The sequence below is a fragment of the Anolis sagrei genome, chromosome 4 (assembly GCF_037176765.1).
Source record: "Anolis sagrei isolate rAnoSag1 chromosome 4, rAnoSag1.mat, whole genome shotgun sequence".
NCBI lineage: Eukaryota > Metazoa > Chordata > Lepidosauria > Squamata > Dactyloidae > Anolis > Anolis sagrei.
In genome coordinates, this window is record NC_090024.1 from 240,400,376 (window position 1) to 240,420,011 (window position 19,636).

The 19,636-nt window shown below is 42.8% G+C and overlaps 1 protein-coding gene across 1 annotated transcript; it reads left to right on the plus strand.

The window, feature by feature from the left end:
- Positions 1-314: 314 nt before the first annotated feature.
- Positions 315-19,351, plus strand: LOC132773012 (signal-regulatory protein beta-1). The gene is made up of 5 exons (XM_067468260.1): positions 315-419; positions 2,279-2,620; positions 10,215-10,529; positions 12,706-13,032; positions 18,943-19,351. Exons 1-5 carry the CDS (start codon positions 347-349, stop codon positions 19,059-19,061), a joined length of 1,176 nt encoding a protein of 391 aa, XP_067324361.1. The 5' UTR covers positions 315-346; the 3' UTR covers positions 19,062-19,351.
- Positions 19,352-19,636: the final 285 nt, after the last annotated feature.

Below are 19,636 nucleotides of genomic sequence, written 5' to 3' on the forward strand. Positions count from 1 at the left end.
ATGGGTGGGAGGGGGAAAACATTGCTGCCTGGCCTCCCCCATTGCTTCTAAGGAAAGCCTTGCGTGTTGTTGCTGTAACGGCATTCGCCGCTTCCTCTCCTCTTTCACCACATATGCATTGTGAGAAGAACTCTGTTGTGAAAGAGAAGTGGCATACATTGGGTAAATCAGCCTGTCTCATGAGGACACTGGATAGACTATAAGACTGCTATGATTTAGAAGGAAGAAACCACATCATTTCCTCTTTTGTCCGCTAAGAAGAAGTGATGTGGCTTCCTCCTTCTGAAGAAGAGAATGAAAATACAAGAAAGAGCAGAGACCGAGCCAAATTCTGCCTTCTCCTACAATGGCTCTCACACATCTCTGGTCTCAAGTTCTACATCTGTTTCAGCTGTTTATCTTTCTTTTCCAACTTCCTGGTAAGTGCAAAAAGTCAGATTGGCCATTTGGCCATTGGCCATATTGGCCATATGAATGGGACCGCAAACTATCTTGTATGGCTAATGATAGTCACGTAACCCAACTTGTGCCAAAACTTGAATTAATGGTATACTACTTTCTGTGCTTCCAGGGAATTACTTATAAAGATTGTAACTGAACATGTGGAAATAGATTAGTAGCCTTTATCTTATATATATTTTTGAACAAATAGTACAAATTACATTTTTCTTATTTAAATTCATTGAAAGATTTTTTTTTAACTGGTACTTTATTTATTAGTTGTGACACAGGCAAAGTGAAGCAGGAGAGTGGGAATCTCTTTGCTCAGAAACTAATTGGCAGCCGGCGGAGTGATTTTAATATGGTATGATCACTTCTACATGTAATAGAGACCAATGTTTTCAGCTAACTGGAGTTTCCAAACTTGGTACAGAGGTAGCCCAATACCTAGGTGAGGAAGAACTGGGCTTTACTTGCCGCAGTCCTGCAAGCCTTCCAACAATCTCTCCCCTGATCCAAACCAACAGAAAAGGATGACATCATGATGTTAAGACCCACTGTTATCATGCTATTATTGCAGTCTGCCTGCCACGTTTCCAACCTCATCTGATAGGCTGATTTGCTCATCGAATGTCACTTGCTCTCCACTTTCAACACAGAACCTTTCGATACATGTGACAGCACGAGTGGTGCCACCTATGTATAGAACTGTTAGTTGTAAGATTTAAACTGTTGTATCATGCTTAATCCTGCCCCTTTTTACCCTGCTTCATTCTGCCATCAGAGTTCATACCACATGGACGTGAGTAAAAGACTTGATTCTAAAGGACCCTGATTTAAGTTACCTCTTAGCACCAATTCTGAGGTTTTTTACCCTTGGGACTCATGCTTTATGTCCAGATCGTCCTGGATAATATTGAGGAGATCCTAAGCACCTTCAAGCCGGTTCTTTTGGCACCAGAGGAAGATCCTGAGTCTTCAAAACATAGGCCATCTGAACTGGGGTTGTGGTTTGCTCTGGCATTCACAGCCATTGAGGAAAGAGGAAACTTGGTGAGGCTTCTCAGCTTCAAACCCCTTGAACCCAGAGCTAATTGAGACTGTAATGTATGTTTTCCTTCACCCTTCTAAAGTCTTCCAGCTCATTGCTTTGAAGAAATGACTTTGTGATAAATAAAACTTACCTTGAGCTATTTACAGCGTTTTGGGTTTTTGGGAGTTCCAGTTTCCTATAGGAGGGCAAGAAGCAATCCCCTGGGGAAAAGATGCCACGTCCATCCCTCCTTTATTGAGAATAATAGCCCCCAGGCGCAATGGCATAATACAAGGTACAGAGACTTCTGGCTGAGCTCCATGCTAAAAATGGAGAGCAAGCAGCATATAGCCGCACCACGGCAAAACGGGAGACTTCCCGTGTTGCCTTAGGACCAATGGGGAGGGGGGGGGGGAAGCTGGAGGGGGGTGGCACTTCCTCCGATGGGATGGAGGTCATAGTAAGGCCGGTGATGTACACTGCCCTAAGTCGCCTGCGGGCTGAGAGGGGTGATATATAAATATAGTATGTAAGTAAATAAATAAATGTAGGTCGTGGAGCAATGGGTTCTCCACGTCCCCCATAGGGACTTCATGGATTCACCACTATTTTCCTAAAAAGGAAATCAGCTTGTTTAGCAAACTCTGCAAATGCTTATTTATTATCAGTAAATATTTGGTTTTTATTTGATAGACCCAATTTTGCGCAAAACAGTTTCAGACAGAAAGGGGACCTGAAAAGATTTCTTGTGTGGAAAAGGGTCATGAGTGGGAAATGTTTAAGAAGTTCTCCTCTTTGTTGCAGGTGTCAGAGGCCAGACACCAGAGATAATACAAACTCCAGAGACCTTGTCGGTGTCCGCAGGGGAAGAGTTCACTCTGAATTGCATCCTGAAGGGGGTTGGAAGGCCAGGAGGGGTCCGGTGGTACAGGGGCCCCGACAGAAACCAACCACCCATTTATACTCTAAAAGACTCCTCTCCTCGAGTGACAAGGCTTGTTCCTGAATCCCCCATAGACTTCTCCATCACCATCAGTAACGTTCGCCCTGAGGATGCTGGGACCTATTACTGTGTGAAATACAAAAAGACATCAGGAACAGAGGTGGAAGAAACCGCTGGGGAAGGCACCGTCGTTTCTGTGATTGGTAAGTCCTGCTCAAGCTTTCTTTTTTTTAAAAAAAAAAATCAATTAATTGTATATTTTTATACAGATAATCTCCACATGCACATGGGACATTTATTCATCCTTAATATTAATAATACTTAAATTGACCTCTTCTCGAAAATGGTAATGTATGTTGATTTAGTTTTATTCCTTTTCCCTTGACAAATATATATTTTAAGGATTTGCTCCATATTGCTTCAAATTCATTTCTTTTTGTTAATCCCTTTTTGCATTATATTTCACAAATTGGTTTATCATTTATTGCAATGTATTGTCGAAGACTTTCATGGCTGGAATCACTAGGTTCTTGTGGGTTTTTTCAGGCTATAGGGCCATGTTCTAGAGACATTTCTCCTGATGTTTTGCCTGCATCTATGGCAAGCATCCTCAGAGGTTGTGAGGTCTGTTAGAATTAGGACAATGGGTTTATATATCTGTGGAATGGCTGGGGTGGGGCCAAGAGCTCTTCTCTGCTGGAGCTAGGTGTGAATGTTTCAACTGACCACCTTCATTAGCATTTGAAGGCCTGGCTGAGCCTGGGGGAATCTTTTGTTGAGAGTTGTTAAGATGTGCCTGGTTGTTTCCTCTCTGCTGCTTTGCTGTTGTAATTTTAGAGTTTTTTAATACCGGTAGCCAGATTTTGTTCATTTTCATGGTCTCCTCCTTTCTGTTGAAATTGTCCACATGCTTGTGGATTTCAATGGTTTCTCTGTGTAGTCTGACATGGTGGTTGTTGGAGTGGTCCAGCATTTGTGTGTTCTCAAATAATATGCTGTGTCCAGGTTGGTTCATCAGGTGCAGATGAAAAGTGTTCCTGCCATACATCAAGGGAACCACTGATCGCATAGGGAAGCTGATGAGGAAACACAACATACAAACAATCTACAAACCCACCAAGAAAATCCAACAAATGCTACGTTCAGCAAAGGACAAGAGGGATCCTCTCACCTCTGCAGGAGTCTACCGTATACCATGCAGCTGTGGACAAGTCTACATAGGGACCACCAAACGCAGCAGCATTGCCCAAACACGAATCAAGGAACATGAAAAGCACTGCAGACTACTTCAACCAGAGAAGTCAGCCATAGCAGAGCAAGAGCTCTTGGCCCCACCCCAGCCATTCCACAGATATATAAACCCATTGTCCTAATTCCAACAGACCTCACTACCTCTGAGGATGCTTGCCATAGATGCAGGCGAAACGTCAGGAGAAATGTCTCTAGAACATGGCCCTATAGCCCGAAAAAACCCACAAAAACCTATTTATTGCAATGTTACACACCTCTTTGTACATGTTGTAACCTGGCAAGCCTCAGATGATATTTCTGTGGGTTCTGAGGATGAGTTTCAGAGGATGATAGATTGCAAAAGGAGGAGTCTGTGGAAGCTACTTTGGGACTGCAGGCAGATGAGGCAGGTGTAGATATTTTGGATTCCTCGGATCGTTCCCAGGCAACTGGGTGAAAAATAGCAGTTCCCTTATAAGTGGAAATAGCACTTCCCTTGAGAAATGGCCTGAGAGGCCTTGGGAAGATAATGGGGAAGACAATGTTGGGGAGTTTTCAAGAACTAATAGATCAGAGTTGGGAACTTAGGGTGTGTGAAATAACAAGATTTTCTCAATGGCTTTGAGATAAAGAAAAGAGAAGAAGCAGGGGCATGTGTCATGATGTCATGGGTGAATTGGAGGGTTTAAACTGAATGTTTTGTTCCCTTTAGTGGGAACAATGTTGAAATAAGGAGATAGTCTCCTGTTTATGATCTTCATGTTTCATGTATTTCAAGATTTCTGGTTCATGTTCCTGTTCAAGACTGTATTTCTTTGGAGATTTTGCCTTAGTGTGGTTCCTGTTTTCCTGTTTATGGATGTAACTTTTGAATAATCTTTGAGCTTTGGCGGGCAGGTAATGGCGCTCCATGCATTCATGCTGGCCACATGAATGCATGGAGAACCATTATCTTGGAGGTGTCTACGGACAAAGCCGGCTCTTCGGCTTAGAAATGGAGATGAGCACTAACCTCCAGAGTTAGACACGACAAGACTTAATGTCAGGGGAAAACCTTTACCTTTACCTATTGCTAATTTGTTTATATATGATTTGGAAACAAATTCCATGTTGAATCCCATAGAAAAGCTGGTGTTTGACAGCATGATAAAATATTGTAGGTACATAGATGATGTGTTTATCATTATGCATAACCAACAAACAGCACTAGAGTTATTAATATGGGTAAGTACCATTCATCCACAGATTAAATGTATGGGCCATATCAATTCAAACAATATAGCTTACTTAGATGTTTTGGTTATTTAAAACAACAATAAATTGATTGTCAATAATTATCGAAAGCCCATAGACAGGAATGCATTTTTACATTTTATTTATTTATTTATTTATTTATTTATTTATTTATTTATTGTGTCAGGAGCAAACCAAACAGTTGTATTGCATTTTTAACAAACAAACTAACAAACAAAACACAAAGTTTGCAAGCTTGGCAGTTGATTAAATGTCCTTTGACCAGTAGCTGGCCTCTTGGAGTGCCTCTGGTGTTGCCTCAAGGAGGTCCTCCATTGTGCATGTGGCAGGGCTCAGGTTGCATCACAGCAGGTTGCAACATTACAGTCACCTGGTCAGAACAGATTATTGGGCAATTGATTATGTATATCCTTAATTCTTGTAGCTAGCATTTTTAAAACTAGATATATATTCATTCTTGACAGGTATTTGTGGCTCTCAGAGTAAATGTGCAATCTGGGGTATTTCCATGTCAAGTTCTCCAAGCATCTTCTAATATCCATCACATCAAAAATGTTTGAAAAGTTTTCCTCCTTTTCCTTGGATTATTCTATCTGATTTTCTATCTATTACTGGTGAAATTACTTCATTCAAATCCCCCGCCATTATTCATTTTTCAAGGCAGTTTCTATCTCTTCTTTTCTTTGACATTTTCTCCCCTTTTGTATTTTCCTCAGTTTCCCTTTTGCACTAGGAAGTTCTTTCATGGTTACCTTTGACATAAAGCTGTATCACTAAAATTCCTTCTTGCCAAAAAATAAAAATAAATAAAAAGCTCACTCCATCTTCTCGATTCAGATATTTAAGGGTGGCTGGTGTGCCACCTGTCAGTCTTCTCTGCTCCCTGCGAAATATAACAGCTCCCTTACCCATTCCTCATACAAAGGTGCTGTAAACAAGGGCCATTTCCTCTTACAAAAGGTGCCTCAGGCCAAAATTGCATCTAGAATTGCAACCAGTTCAACGTTCCCTGCATCATTTCTGTGACATTTCATTTTTTTAAAATAATTTTTATTGTTTTATAGTGTATGCAGAAAACAAAACAAACAAACAAAAGGAAAAAAGAAAACAAAGAAAACATATGCAAAAAAAATTACAAAAGAGTCCCATGCCTATCTATGGGATGAAAAGGACAGGGCGAATAAAGAATTCAATAGACATATAATAAGAGCCAGCCTTTTGGCAACGTGGAAAAGGTACAAGAAGGGGATAGAGCCCAAAATCCCCTTATGGCTGTGCCCACTGGAAGCTGTGCAGAGACTGGCCACACATTCTGAATCTAGAACTTTTGAAGAATATTTAGTTAAAGAGAAAGGGCAATGGACACTTAAAGGTAGAGAAGAATTGGGGATAAAAGATTGGTTTTGCTTCTTTCAATTGCATGATAGATTTAGGAAGGATGTAAAGGTAGGAACTGCCTCTAAAAAGTCAGAGCTAGAACTTATTTTTGAGAAGGGCAACAAAGGCCTCATATCAAGGCTCTATAAATTTATCTTAGAATACAATTTAATAGATAACCAGATAAAACCTGTTATGATTACGTGGTCCAAAGATTTAGGCAGAAATATTGATTTGGAAGAATGGGAACATTTGTGGAAAAAGGGGTTTAAATTTTCAGTGGCCAGCTCAATTAGAGAAAATATGTTTAAAATGTTTTATAGAACCTACATAACTCCAGAATTATTGGCTAAAATAGAGAAAACAGGACAAGGAACTTGCTGGAGATGTAAGAAGGCGAAGGGTTCATTTTTCCATGTATGGTGGATGTGTAATATAGTTAAAGAATTTTGGGAAAAAGTGGTGAAGGAAACAAACAATATGATTAACAAAAAAGTTAAGAAAAACCCGGAAATGTGCCTTTTAGGATTATTTAGAACATGTATCAGTGCAGGAGATGAAGAAATTTGTCAATATTGCTTTGTTGCGGCAAGACTAATAATAGCCAAAACTTGGAAAGGGGAAAAAGAGTTATCTATTAATGATTGGAGAGATAAGTTAGCAGACTATATCCAAATGGCCAAGCTGACAAATAGCAGCAGAGGAGGAGATAATAAAGAATTTGCAAATAAATGGAGGCTGGCACTTGGGTATTTGGAAAAGAAGACTAAGGTAAACTTGAAGATTGCCATAAAGGGGATTCAGTGAAAGAAGATATTTGGGTAGTTGTTGTTTTGGAATGCGATCCTGTTTTGAGGGGTGTCGGAGGTCAGGGGGTGGGGTTCACGGGTGGGGGATAGAGGGTTAGGTAATGTTAAGGTATAAATAATTGTACAACCAAATCTGATTGTACATATGTTTGATGATTTCTGTGACATTTCAGTGGAGGGGTGTAGTGAACTCATACCTTTGCTTCGTAGGCTGCAGCCTGGGAGTCAGTGAGTGGGCCTCCATGTTGAGAAGGCAGCTCGGGATAGCTAACATGTTGGTAAAGGCAGGGAGGCAAGGGGAGGAGTCAGCTAACTCCTGATAGGATCAGACCCCTAGAGAATGAGTTGAAGGAGTGTGTAAAAGGCTGTACTTTCTGTCAGAGGGAGGAGAATGATTTGATCTTAGGGAGAGATGGTTTTGATCTAAGAGAAAGAAGAGGGATTTGATCCGAAAGAGATAGGATTGAGATTTCAGGCAGGGAGAAGTGAGTTTCTGAGTGAGTTGAGAATTGGAATGACAGGGAATAATAGGGGACAAATGCTTCAGTGTACTTTGGCTTGGGCAGTCAAAGGGAAGACTTGTTGACTTGTATTGAGAGAGAATACAAGTGGGTTTATTTCCCTATAGTGCAGAGTAGTCTAGAAGGAACCTAGTTACTCTCACAGGCAGCCAGGGCGGCTGGTCTAAGAAACACACTGTCACTTGTTATAGGATAGTGTGCGGAAAGTAGCTCACGCTAAAGAAAAGTTACTCCTTCTATAGAAACCATTTGTTTTATAAGTCTGTGGCTCAGTAACCAACTACGCATTTGTACCTCTCAGTTGTAAGCTCACAGCAGCCGCTCCCAATAACGACACAGGACGCCAATCCGTAATCAATCAGGAACTTTTACTGCTGGACATTCATACACGAAGAAAGCCAGGATTGGCCGGCAGCCGCGGTTCAACCCTTATATACCCTCCCTCATAATTGAATTCCCCTTTCCCGCCAACCGAGAGTCCCACGCAATATTCCCCGCCAAATGCCAACTGCTTCCCCCCCAAGGCCACCAGCTGCACATTCTTATCAGCATCACATGTCAGGATCCTGGTTTTTGCGCCAAGACTCAAGGCCTGGAAACCGGTTCCTGACATGACGTCCTCCTCCTCCTCCTCCTCTTCCTGGAATGGAAATACATGTCACTACCATATTCCTTCTTCATCCAGCGAACCTTGATACTTTTTCAACAAGCTACAGTGAAACGTTGGGTGTATCTTCCCCAAAACCTTCGGTAGTTGCAACGTATATGTGACATCATTGATTTTACTGGAGATTCTAAACGGCCCGATGTATTTGGGAGATAACTTCCTGGACGGGGTATTCAGCTTGAGATTTTTGGTGCTCAACCATACTAAATCCCCTTCCTCCAATCTGTCTCCTTCCCTTCTTTTTCTATCCGCAAATAACTTATACCTCCGTTGGGCTTCTCTGAGTGATTTCACTACCTCCTCCCAACTCGCCCTCACCTTGTCTGGCCACCCCTCCTTTCCCCACGGTTCCTCCTCCTCCCAACTCGGCAGTTTCGGCAAAGGGGCTACCTCCATACCGTAGACTATTTCAAAGGGGGATTTCCCCGTGGATGCGTGACAGGCTCCATTATATGCGACTTCTGCATATGGGATAAGATCTGCCCAGTCGTTCTGGCAATGATTTGTGTATGTCCTTAGGAATAATCCCAACGTCTGCTGAGTGCGCTCGACCCCCCCATTGGTCATGGGATGGAACGCTGAACTCAGGGTCCTTTCCACCCCCATCAGTTGCATGAACTTTTCCCAGAAACGTGCCGTAAACTGCACCCCTCGATCGCTAATCACCTGATCGGCAGCATCACATGTCAGGATCCTGGTTTTTTGCGCCAAGACTCAAGGCCTGGAAACCGGTTCCTGACACTCAGTAATGAGTTGTCTGTTTCAAATATTTCAATAAACCTGTTCTCTAGTTTACTTTTAATCTGCCTCAGCCTTGTTTTGTCATATAAAGCTAGTTCCAGTCAGCCTCTACATCTCTGCAGTTCAGTCACAAGAAAGGAAGCCAAAAAGAAGAGCCGGTGTATAGGGACATTTTACCTCAAGTACTACAACAAGTTAATTCCTCAATCAATGATTTGGGGTGGTGGCAGCAAACCTACCATATACACACACCTTTCTCTCTCATCACTTGTAACACCCTCGCATATTCCTGTCACACAGGAGCAATAAGAGACCCTGATCTCTTGACCCTCTTTACAAGGGGCATAGGCTAATACTTGAAACAAAATTTATCTCCAGCTACAAGGCAGAATAATAATAATAATAATAATAATAATAATAATAATAATAATAATAATAATAATCTTTATTTATACCCCACCACCATATCACCCGAAGGGGACTCAGGGCGGCTAACATGAGGCCAAGCCCAAAGATACAATACAACAAACTAAAATACAAAATACAGACAACAAAAATTGCATCAGAATAAAATACATACAGTAGCAAAATAAAATAAAGCAAATTGACATCATATAAAATTGAACACAATGGACAGGCCAAATGGACAAGGTAAAATGATAAAACCCTAGATGAGGTACGAAAAGAAAAAGGGTAATTGAGAGGAGCCCAAAAAGGATGAACAGTGGGGTTAGGCTTTTAGTTTAGGATGGGGGAAAGTGCATCATAGGTGCAACACTGTAAATGGAACAAACAGAAATGGGATAAGTGGTCACTCTCCAAAGGCACATCAGAAGAGTCAAAGTCAAAGCTGAAATGAATCCCAGTCCAGCCCTACTTTGAATCCAAAAGAGATGCCCTCGGATGAATCTTAAGGTCTTGACACTGATTTCTTTGGCTTTGTTTGCATGGTTCCACCTAATTGTCCAATTGGAAATTGACCCGTCTCTTTCTGCCCATCTGAATGATGTGGTGACCCTCACCTGCAATATGGAGGATTTTTATCCAAATGACATAGAAGTCTTCTGGTCTGAGAATAAAAAAAGTGAAATGAGAACCAATGAAGCCATGTTCCAGAAGTCAGATGGGTTGTTCTCTCTCAAGAGTTCACTGGGGACATTATATTGATGTGTGATTTCTCTCTCCCTTCTTCTTGTAGCTACACCTTCACATCCACTTATCCAAGCACCCATCAATCGAGTTGAGGTGGGGGCCTCAGTGATTTTCAATTGTACCTCTGACCAGTTCTCCCCCCGAGACATTACAGTCACCTGGTTGAAGGACTCGAGGCCCATCCAGCCCTTGCGGACCACCGTTCGCCCGGAAGGAGAGAGCATCTCCTATGAGGTTTGGAGCTCCGTGGAGGTGCAGCTCACGAAAGAGGACGCAAAGTCGCAGCTCATCTGCCAGATCGAACACAACACTTTGAGAAGTCCCTTGAAGCAGAGCTTTAGTCTTGGGGATGTCCTCCGAGGTACTGGGACTGGAAGGGCTCGGGGTTCCTGATGGGATACGATTGCAAAAAAGGGGTAGGGCTGGTGCATATTGCATGTCACGGAGAAAGAACTGAGTGTTACTTTAGATTAGACCTTTGGGACTTGGTGTCTTTGTTGTTGTTTACCTTTATAAATTGCCTCCATTCCTAAGTGATATGGACATGGTACATACAGAATTGGAAAATCTTGGAGTTGGAAGGGACTATAGGGACTTTCAAGTCCAACTGCCATGCAAGAATCCACAAATACAGCACTGTTTAAAAGGTGCCCACTCAGGCTCTGTTTAAAGGAGAATCCACAAGTCCCCAAGACAATCAGGTCTCCTCTTACAGTAAAAGAGTTCTTCCTAATATTTAGGTGGAATATGTTCTTGTCATTTGAATCCACTGGCTTATCTTCAGCAACAGAAAAAAGTTTATTTTCTTTATGCTATCCATTTAGATATTTAAAGCTGACTATTCCGTCCCCTCTCAACCTTTTGTGCTCTATGAGAAACATACCCATTCCCCTCAGTCATTCCTCACAAGGCTTACTTTCCAGACTATTGATCATCTTTCAAAATAACAAACCCAATAGAAATTAGCATGCAAGGGGATCCTGGAGCAGCCGAAAGTGAACAAAGTTGATGGCAGAAGCCTTCCTAGATAAAGCCTGCTTCATTCTTTCTCTCAATTAGTCTATACGGTGCTACAGGATCCCTTTGCATACCGATATCCCTGGTTAACATGGCTATGTCTTTGGCTTCTATCTCAGTAGAAATTGAATATCATCACCACAACAGTCTGAACACGCCCATCACATCTAGTTTCAAAAGATAAGTGGAATTAGTTGTGATTAGTGTTTAGATGATAGACCAGGCACCCTCCAACTCCAATCCTCTGACTCCCAGAATTCCTGACCATTGAACAAGGTGGCTAGGCCTTCTGGGAGTTGGAGGTCCACAGTTTGAGATGCCTGTGGTAGACCAACAGGATTGACTACCATAGATTGAATGCCATAGGCCTCCAGGTAAGGATATAAGAAAAATCTCACCAGGGACTTTGGAAAGCCACTTAGAGGCCCCTTCCACACAAGTGAATAAAATCCCACATTTTCTGCTGTGAGCTGGGATATATGGCAGCGTGGACTCAGATAACCAGTTCAATGCAGATACTGTGGCATTTTCCGCCTTGATATTCTGGGTTATATGGCTGTGTGGAAGGGCCCAGAGTTGTCACCTTCTGGGCTCCATGGACCTCTGGTTTGACCCAATGTAATGAAGCTTCTGCCTTTTGAAAATAAGAGGCACTTCTTCACTTGCAGCCAAAAATCAACAGCAACAAAATGCAGCCATGCATTAAATCAAAAAGAAACATGGTCTCTTCCTTTCAACAGAAAGGGAAGAGACCATGAAAATGAACAAAATCTGGCTACCAGTATTAGAAAACTCTAAAATTACAACAGCTAAACAGCAGAGAGGAAACAACCAGGCACATCTTAACACCTCTCAACAGAACATTTTCCCAGGCTCAGCCAGGCCTTCAAATGCTAATGAAGGTGGTCAGCTGAAACATTCACACCTAGCTTCAGCACACAAGAGTCCTTTGCCCCACCCCAGTCATTCCAGATATATAAACCCATTTTCCTATTTCCAACAGACCTCACTACCTCTGAGGATGCTTGCCATAGATGCAGGCGAAACGTCAGGAGAAATGCCTCTAGAACATGGCCCTATAGCCCGAAAAAACCTACAAGAACCTAGTGATTCCAGCCATGAAAGCCTTCGACAATACATCAAAAAGAAACATTTAAACAGTACTAGAAAAGGAAGAAATAAAGTAGATAGCACAGGTTGAGTCTCATTTATCCAAGATGTTTGAGAACAGATTTTTTGGTTTGTATTTGCATCTACATGATAAGTGAGGGATAGCAAGGAAAGGAGACGGGTTATGCATCCAGCCTCACCTGAGTTTTTCTGAGGGAATTATCATTCTGCCACAATCAGGAATTTGATGGGGGGAAAGGAAGTGTGAGGGACTTCCTTTAGAAAATGTGGGAGTTGAAGTCCAAAACACCTGGAGGGTCAAAGTTTGCCCAACCCTGCTTAGAATCCAAAAAAAATCCCTAAATTAATTGTAATGTTTTGACACAATGTGTTTGGCTTTGCTTGCACAGTTCCGCCTAACATCCAAGTGGAAATCGACCCGCCTCCTCCTGTCCACCTGAACCATACTGTGACTGTCACCTGCAACGTGGAGAATTTTTATCCAAATGACGTCGTCGTGACCTGGCCTGAAAATGACAAGAGTGAAACAGTAACTGATGAATCTCCGGTCCAGCATTGGGATGGGACGTTCTCTCTCAAGAGCTCTCTGGTGGTGAAGGCGACTGAAGAGAGGAATCTGTCCATATTTACTTGCCTGGTCAGACATAATTCTCAGCCTCCAGTTAGCAAAACAGCAACGTTGATCATCCTAAACGACAGTAGCGAGCCCACTGAAGGTGAATGTGTGGAATGAAACAACCAAAATTTGGTGCTTTGGTATTTCTGCCCTCTCTGCTGAATCCATTCTGACTATCCATGCAAATTGACAGTTTATTCTGCATGTCATCTTGCACTGGATATACATCTGCTATGTTGTGGAGAGTATCTGCATGTAGCCATGTAAACAGCAGATCTCTGTACTTAAAAGGAGAAGGCTGTTACTTAGGTGTAGAGCAAATGCTTTGTATGCAGAATAGCCCAGATTCAGTCCCCAGAATCTCTAAGGGAGAACTTGGGAGAGATCTGGTCTGAAACCATAGAGATAGAATCATACAATCATAGAATCAAAGAGTTGGAAGAGACCTCATGGGCCATCCAGTCCAACCCGCTGCCAAGAAGCAGGAATATTGCGTTCAAATCACCGCTGACAGATGGCCATCCAGCCTCGTGTTCAGATGGAATCTCCTCTCTTGTAGTTTGAAGCCATTGTTCCGCGTCCTAGTCTCCAAGGAAGCAGAAAACAAGCTTGCTCCCTCCTCCCTGTGGCTTCCTCTCACATATTTATACATGGCTATCATATCCCCTCTCAGCCTTCTCTTCTTCAGGCTAAACATGCCCAGCTCCTTAAGCCGCTCCTCATAGGGCTTGTTCTCCAGACCTTTTATCATTTTAGTCGCTCTCCTCTGGACACATTCCAGCTTGTCAATATCTCTCTTGAATTGTGGTGCCCAGAATTGGACATAATCATCTTTAAATACAGACCAGTCTTCCCCAACTTGGTGCCTTCCGGCTGATTGAGGCTGATTTTTGGAGAGGAGTTGTTCTCCAACACATCTGGAAGGTACCAAGTTGAAGAGCATACTGGTGAAAGTGGACAAATGTTTAAATAGAGTATTACCTTTGCATATTCCTGTCTCAACCACTGAGACCATGTCTATCAATTCACCCAGAGATGCCCTTTTGGATTTCCCACCATTCTCAGTTAAGAGTTGGTGGAACCAAGAAACAGGGCCTTCTCTGTTACCACATCCGGGCTGTAGATCACCAAGTCCCAGGAGATCCAAGTTGTCCCATCTCTGTGAATATTTAATTCCCCTTCTGAAGTTGTTTGCTTCTTTGAGCCAAGCTTGAGTCTGCAGCCTCTCTGATCCATGCCATTGCTCCATCTAGGAAATTATTTATCTGTGCTTACATCTTCTGTCACTTCTTGTTCCATCTCATCTCACTGCAATCATAGAATCATAGAATCAAAGAGCTGGAAGAGACCTCATGGGCCATCCAGTCCAACCCCATTCTGCCAAGAAGCAGGAATAATGCATTCAAATCACCCCTGATAGATGGCCATCCAGCCTCTGTTTAAAAGCTTCCAAAGAAGGAGCCTCCACCACACTCCGGGGCAGAGAGTTCCACTGCTGAACGGCTCTCACAGTCAGGAAGTTCTTCCTCATGTTCAGATGGAATCTCCTCTCTTGTAGTTTGAAGCCATTGTTCCGCGTCCTAGTCTCTAAGGAAGCAGAAAACAAGCTTTCTCCCTCCTCCCTGTGGCTTCCTCTCACATATTTATACATGACTATCATATCCCCTCTCAGCCTTCTCTTCTTCAGGCTAAACATGCCCAGCTCCTTAAGCCGCTCCTCATAGGGCTTGTTCTCCAGACCTTTTATCATTTTAGTCGCTCTCCTCTGGACGCATTCCAGCTTGTCAATATCTCTCTTGAATTGTGGTGCCCAGAATTGGACATAATCATCTTTAAATACAGACCAGTCTTCCCCAACTTGGTGCCCTCCGAGTTGTGCTTGAGGCTGAATTTTGGAGAGGAGTTGTTCTCCAACACATCTGGAAGATACCAAGTTGAAGAGCATACTGATGAAAGTGGACAAGTGTTTAAATAGAGTATTACCTTTGCGTATTCCTGTCTCAACCACTGAGACCATGTTTATCAACTCATCCAGAGATGCCCTTTTGGACTTCCCACCATTCTCAGTTAAGAGTTGGTGGAACCAAGAAACAGGATCTTCTCTGTTACCACATCCGGGCTGTAGATCACCAAGTCCCAGGAGATCCAAGTTGTACAATCTCTGTGAATATTCTGTCCCCCTTTTGAAGTTGCTTCTTGGAGCCAAGCTTGAGTCTGCAGCCTCTCTGATCCGTGCCATTGCTCCATCTAAAAAACCATTTATCCTTGCATACATCTTCACTTCTTGTCCCATCTCATCTCACTGCAATATTGGCTGGGATCCTACATCAGGGAGATGAAGCGTTAACCCATGGACTTTGGCAGCGGCACAGCAATGTTTGCCTCGTTAGTGGATTGCACTGTGGCACAACTGAGGTAAAGGTAGTCCCTTGACATTAAGTCCAGTCATGTCTGACTCTGGGGTGTGGTGCTCATATCCATTTCTAAGCCGAAGAGCCAGCGTTGTCCGTAGACACCTTCAAGGTCATGTGGCCGGCATGACTGCATGGAGCGCCGTTACCTTCCTGCCGGAGCGGTACCTATTGATCTACTCACATTTGCATGTTTTCGAACTGCTAGGTTGGCAGAAGCCAGGGCTGACAGCAGAAGCTCACACCGCTCCCCGGAATTGAATCTGCGACCTTTCGATCAACAAGCTCAGCAGCTCAGTGCTTTAACCCACTGCGCCACCGGGGGCACAACTGAACATGCAGCCATATTTGCATGCGCAATGCACATCACACAACATGTAAACACCCATCTGAATGCGCAGTGCACTTGCACTTCACACACAACTCCATTTCTGCATACATGAACTCAATGCTGATGATGTACAGAAGTCTCCAATAGCTTCTGTGGCAGGACAAAACATGTGCAGATTGACAAATGTTGTTGAACTTCAGCTCCCATCCTTCCTGTACAGCTGGAAAGAGCCTGAATCTGCAAAGAGCCATCCGCCAGGAGCTGGGGTCAAAGGCAGCTACAAACAGCTCACAAACAAATGCTCCAAGACAGCTCACGAGAAGCAGATGCTGTAAACAGCTCACAGCAACAAACTCTGCCTCTTCCTTCCAGCTCCTTGCTGATGTTTCCTTGGCTCTTTGATAGGTATTGTGTGGCTGAGGCCCTTGCAGGCATCTTCCTTGCAGACACTAGGAGCATCCTGTCTAGATCTAGGGAAGTAATGCTCCCCATGCTCTATTCTGCTTTAGTTAGACCACACCTGGAATATTGTGTCCAATTCTGGGCACCACAATTCAAGAGAGATATTGACAAGCTGGAATGTGTCCAGAGGAGAGCGACTAAAATGATAAAAGGTCTGGAGAACAAGCCCTATGAGGAGCGGCTTAAGGAGCTGGGCATGTTTAGCCTGAAGTAGAGAAGGCTGAGAGGAGATATGATAGCCATGTATAAATATGTGAGAGGAAGCCACAGGGAGGAGGGAGCAAGCTTGTTTTCTGCTTCCTTGGAGACTAGGATGCGGAACAATGGCTTCAAACTACAAGAGAGGAGATTCCATCTGAATATGAGGAAGAACTTCCTGACTGTGAGAGCCGTTCAGCAGTGGAACTCTCTGCCCCGGAGTGTGGTGGAGGCTCCTTCTTTAGAAGCTTTTAAACAGAGGCTGGATGGCCATCTGTCAGGGGTGATTTGAATGCAATTTTCCTGCTTCTTGGCAGAATGGGGTTGGACTGGATGGCCCATGAGGTCTCTTCCAACTCTTTGATTCTATGATTCTATGATTCCTTTTATCCCCAGCCTCTGGAGGCAGCGGGTGTTTCTGTTGGACTCTTGCTTGCTTCATTTCAGTCCACTCAGGGCATGAGTTTGAAAAGAGCCATTCGCCAAGAGATGCCGTCAAAGGCAACTACAAACAGTTCAGAAAGAAATGCAGCACAACAGCTCACAAGAAGCTGTCTTGCAGCTGGCAGTGTAGACAAAGTTGACCATAAGACCACATTGGAGAACTGATTCTTAGAAAGAACAGTTTCAGTTGGATCCGTGAAGAATCATACCTTCAAAGGTCAAAACCACAATAATAATAGTAATCTATATAAATAAAAATGTAACGTTCGTTTGTGGGATTAACAGAACTCAAAAACCACTGGACAAATTGATGTCAAATTTGGACACAAGACACCTAACAACCCAATGTATGTTCTTCACTCAAAAATTTTTTTGATTTTGTCATTTGGGAGTTGTAGTTGCTGGGATGTTCACCTACAATCAAAGAGCATTCTGAACCCCGCCAACGATGGAATTGAACCCAACTTGGCACACAGTTCTCCCATGACCAACAGAAAATACTGGAAAGGTTTGGTGGGCAGTGTCCTTTGGTTTTGGAGTTGTAGTTCACCTACATCCAGAGATCACTGTGGACTCAAACAATGATGGATCTGGACCAGGCTCCACACAAATACGCAATATGCCCAAATGTGAACACTGGTGGAGTTTGGGGAAAATAGAATCTTGACATTTGGGAGTTGTAGTTGCTGGGATTTATAGTTCACCTACAATCACAGAGCATTCTGAACCCCACCAATGATAGAATTGGGACAAACCTCCCACACCGAACCCCCATGAAGGCCACAGCAACAAGTGGCAGGGGCCGGCTAGTCCATATAAAAATGTAATGTTCGTTTTTGGGATTAACATTACTCCAAAACCTCTGGACGAATTGCCAACAAATTTGGCCACAAGACACCTGCTAACTAGGGCTGGGCGGTTTCGTTTCGTAATTTCGTAATTCGTTAAAAAATCGTTATTTTTTTTTATAACGAAGCGATAACGAACCATTCAGGAGCAACTAAAAAACGAAACAAATGTTTAAATTCGTTTCGTAATTGTTTCGAATTCATTTTGTATTCGTTTCGTTATTGGTTTGAGGTCGTTTCGTTATTATTTCCGCATGTCTGGGGCAAGTTTTATAGTTGTTGTTTGTTTAATCAGTGAAAAAAATTATAAATATCACACCAACAGTCAACAACAGAGGGAGAGGGAGGCTTCAGAAGTTCCCCCTGTCCCATTTGGAGGTTTTTTAGCGTATTGCGCGGTCACGTCCGCCATTAACAAATCGATTCGTAATTGTTTCGTTATTGTTTTGTATTGTTTTGTAATTTACAAAATTTCGTAAATATCGAACTTTTTTAAAGAAATATTTCAGAATTCTTTTAAAAATCGAAATGCAAAAAACCCCAAAAAAACGAATCGATTTTAGAAACAAATTTTTCCGTGGTTGCCCAGCCCTACTGCTAACCCAAGGAGCGACCATCACTCAAAAAATGATTTTGTCATTTGGGAGTTGTAGTTCTTGGGATTTATAGTTCACCTACAATCAAAGAGCATTCCGAACTCCACCAATGATGGAATTGAACCAAACTTGGCACACAGGACTCCCATGACTTCCCACACAGAACCCCCTTGACCAACAGAAAATACTTAAGGCCATCCAGTCCAGCTCCCTTCACCGGGGCAAAAAAACGTAATCAAAGCCCTCCTGACAAAGAGCCATCCAGCCATAGATATAGATATAGATAGATATGATTCACACAGAGAGAGATATAGTATCACAGATTTGAAAGGGACTCATAAAGAAGGACAATGATATGTTGCATGTTCCAAAGTAAACAAACCAGACAATCTCCACATCAACACTGACAAAGAAACAGCAAGAAATATGGTTTACTCACAAGCATAAAGACATTACATATATTTGAAATCAACAACTTCTCATTATTTTCCAGATCACCAGACTGAGCCACAGCAATGCGTGGCCGGGGATGGCTAGTAATAATAATCATCATCACCATCACCATCACCATAATGTGGAATAGGGGTACTTGAGTACAATATCACTTGGAATTTAAACATGTTGCCATTGCATATAAATATTCAGAGTGGTGCAAGATAACTTGACAAATAATTCAGCTGTATGAAATTCATGAGCTGATGCACTGTCTTTTCCCAACAGATCGACTGGTACACTCCGTCTCCTACCCTTTTGGCCTCTGGATTGGACTTTTCCTGAGCAAGATTATCACTGGTTTCTTCCTTCTTTTCCTTTTTCTGAGAAAAGAGCGAAGGAAGTGAACTCCGGGATCTCAAGATGAAAGTGGCTAGGAAAGTAGGCCATTCATACCCTCTGCCTAGAATTTCTTTCAGCCTCTGTCTCTTGCCTGCTTTCCATCATGAGCGATGTGGTGAAGATCTGACATGGAAAACTTGACACTTTGAACTCTGTAATCTTAGCTCCCTACATTCTGCTCCAAGACAAGAAATTGTTTTCCCCAGGATTCAGTTATATACAGACCACACATCTCAAAAAGTAGTGTAAGATTGAGAATCCCTGTGCTGGCACGGTAGTGCCAGGGCATTTGAACCTCTTTTTCTTGCACTGCTAGTTTGTATGAATTTATTTAAGCCATGCTTTTTGCATTCAGATAGCTTCCCCAAGTTGCAGTCATAGGGCCAGCAATCTGGCAATCATCGTTAGAGTCTTTAGACCCGCCCTTTTCCCAGGGTTTTGGAGGCAAAGGAGGACTTTTGTTTAGTCTCACTGTTTGGAGCCTAGCAGCATGACGTGTGGGATTCTCTTTCCCACTTGCACAAAGGCTTCACTTCTCACAGCTTTGCTGGGGGAGTAAAGGAATAGTTCCACAGCTTTT

Bases quoted from the DNA above. Each gene is read 5' to 3' on its own strand.
- LOC132773012 (XM_067468260.1), top strand. From the start codon at position 347: ATGGCTCTCACACATCTCTGGTCTCAAGTTCTACATCTGTTTCAGCTG. The intron at 2,621-10,214 runs GTAAGTCCTGCT...TTCTTCTTGTAG, and splicing joins CACCGTCGTTTCTGTGATTG to CTACACCTTCACATCCACTT. The intron at 13,033-18,942 runs GTGAATGTGTGG...TTTTCCCAACAG, and splicing joins CAGTAGCGAGCCCACTGAAG to ATCGACTGGTACACTCCGTC.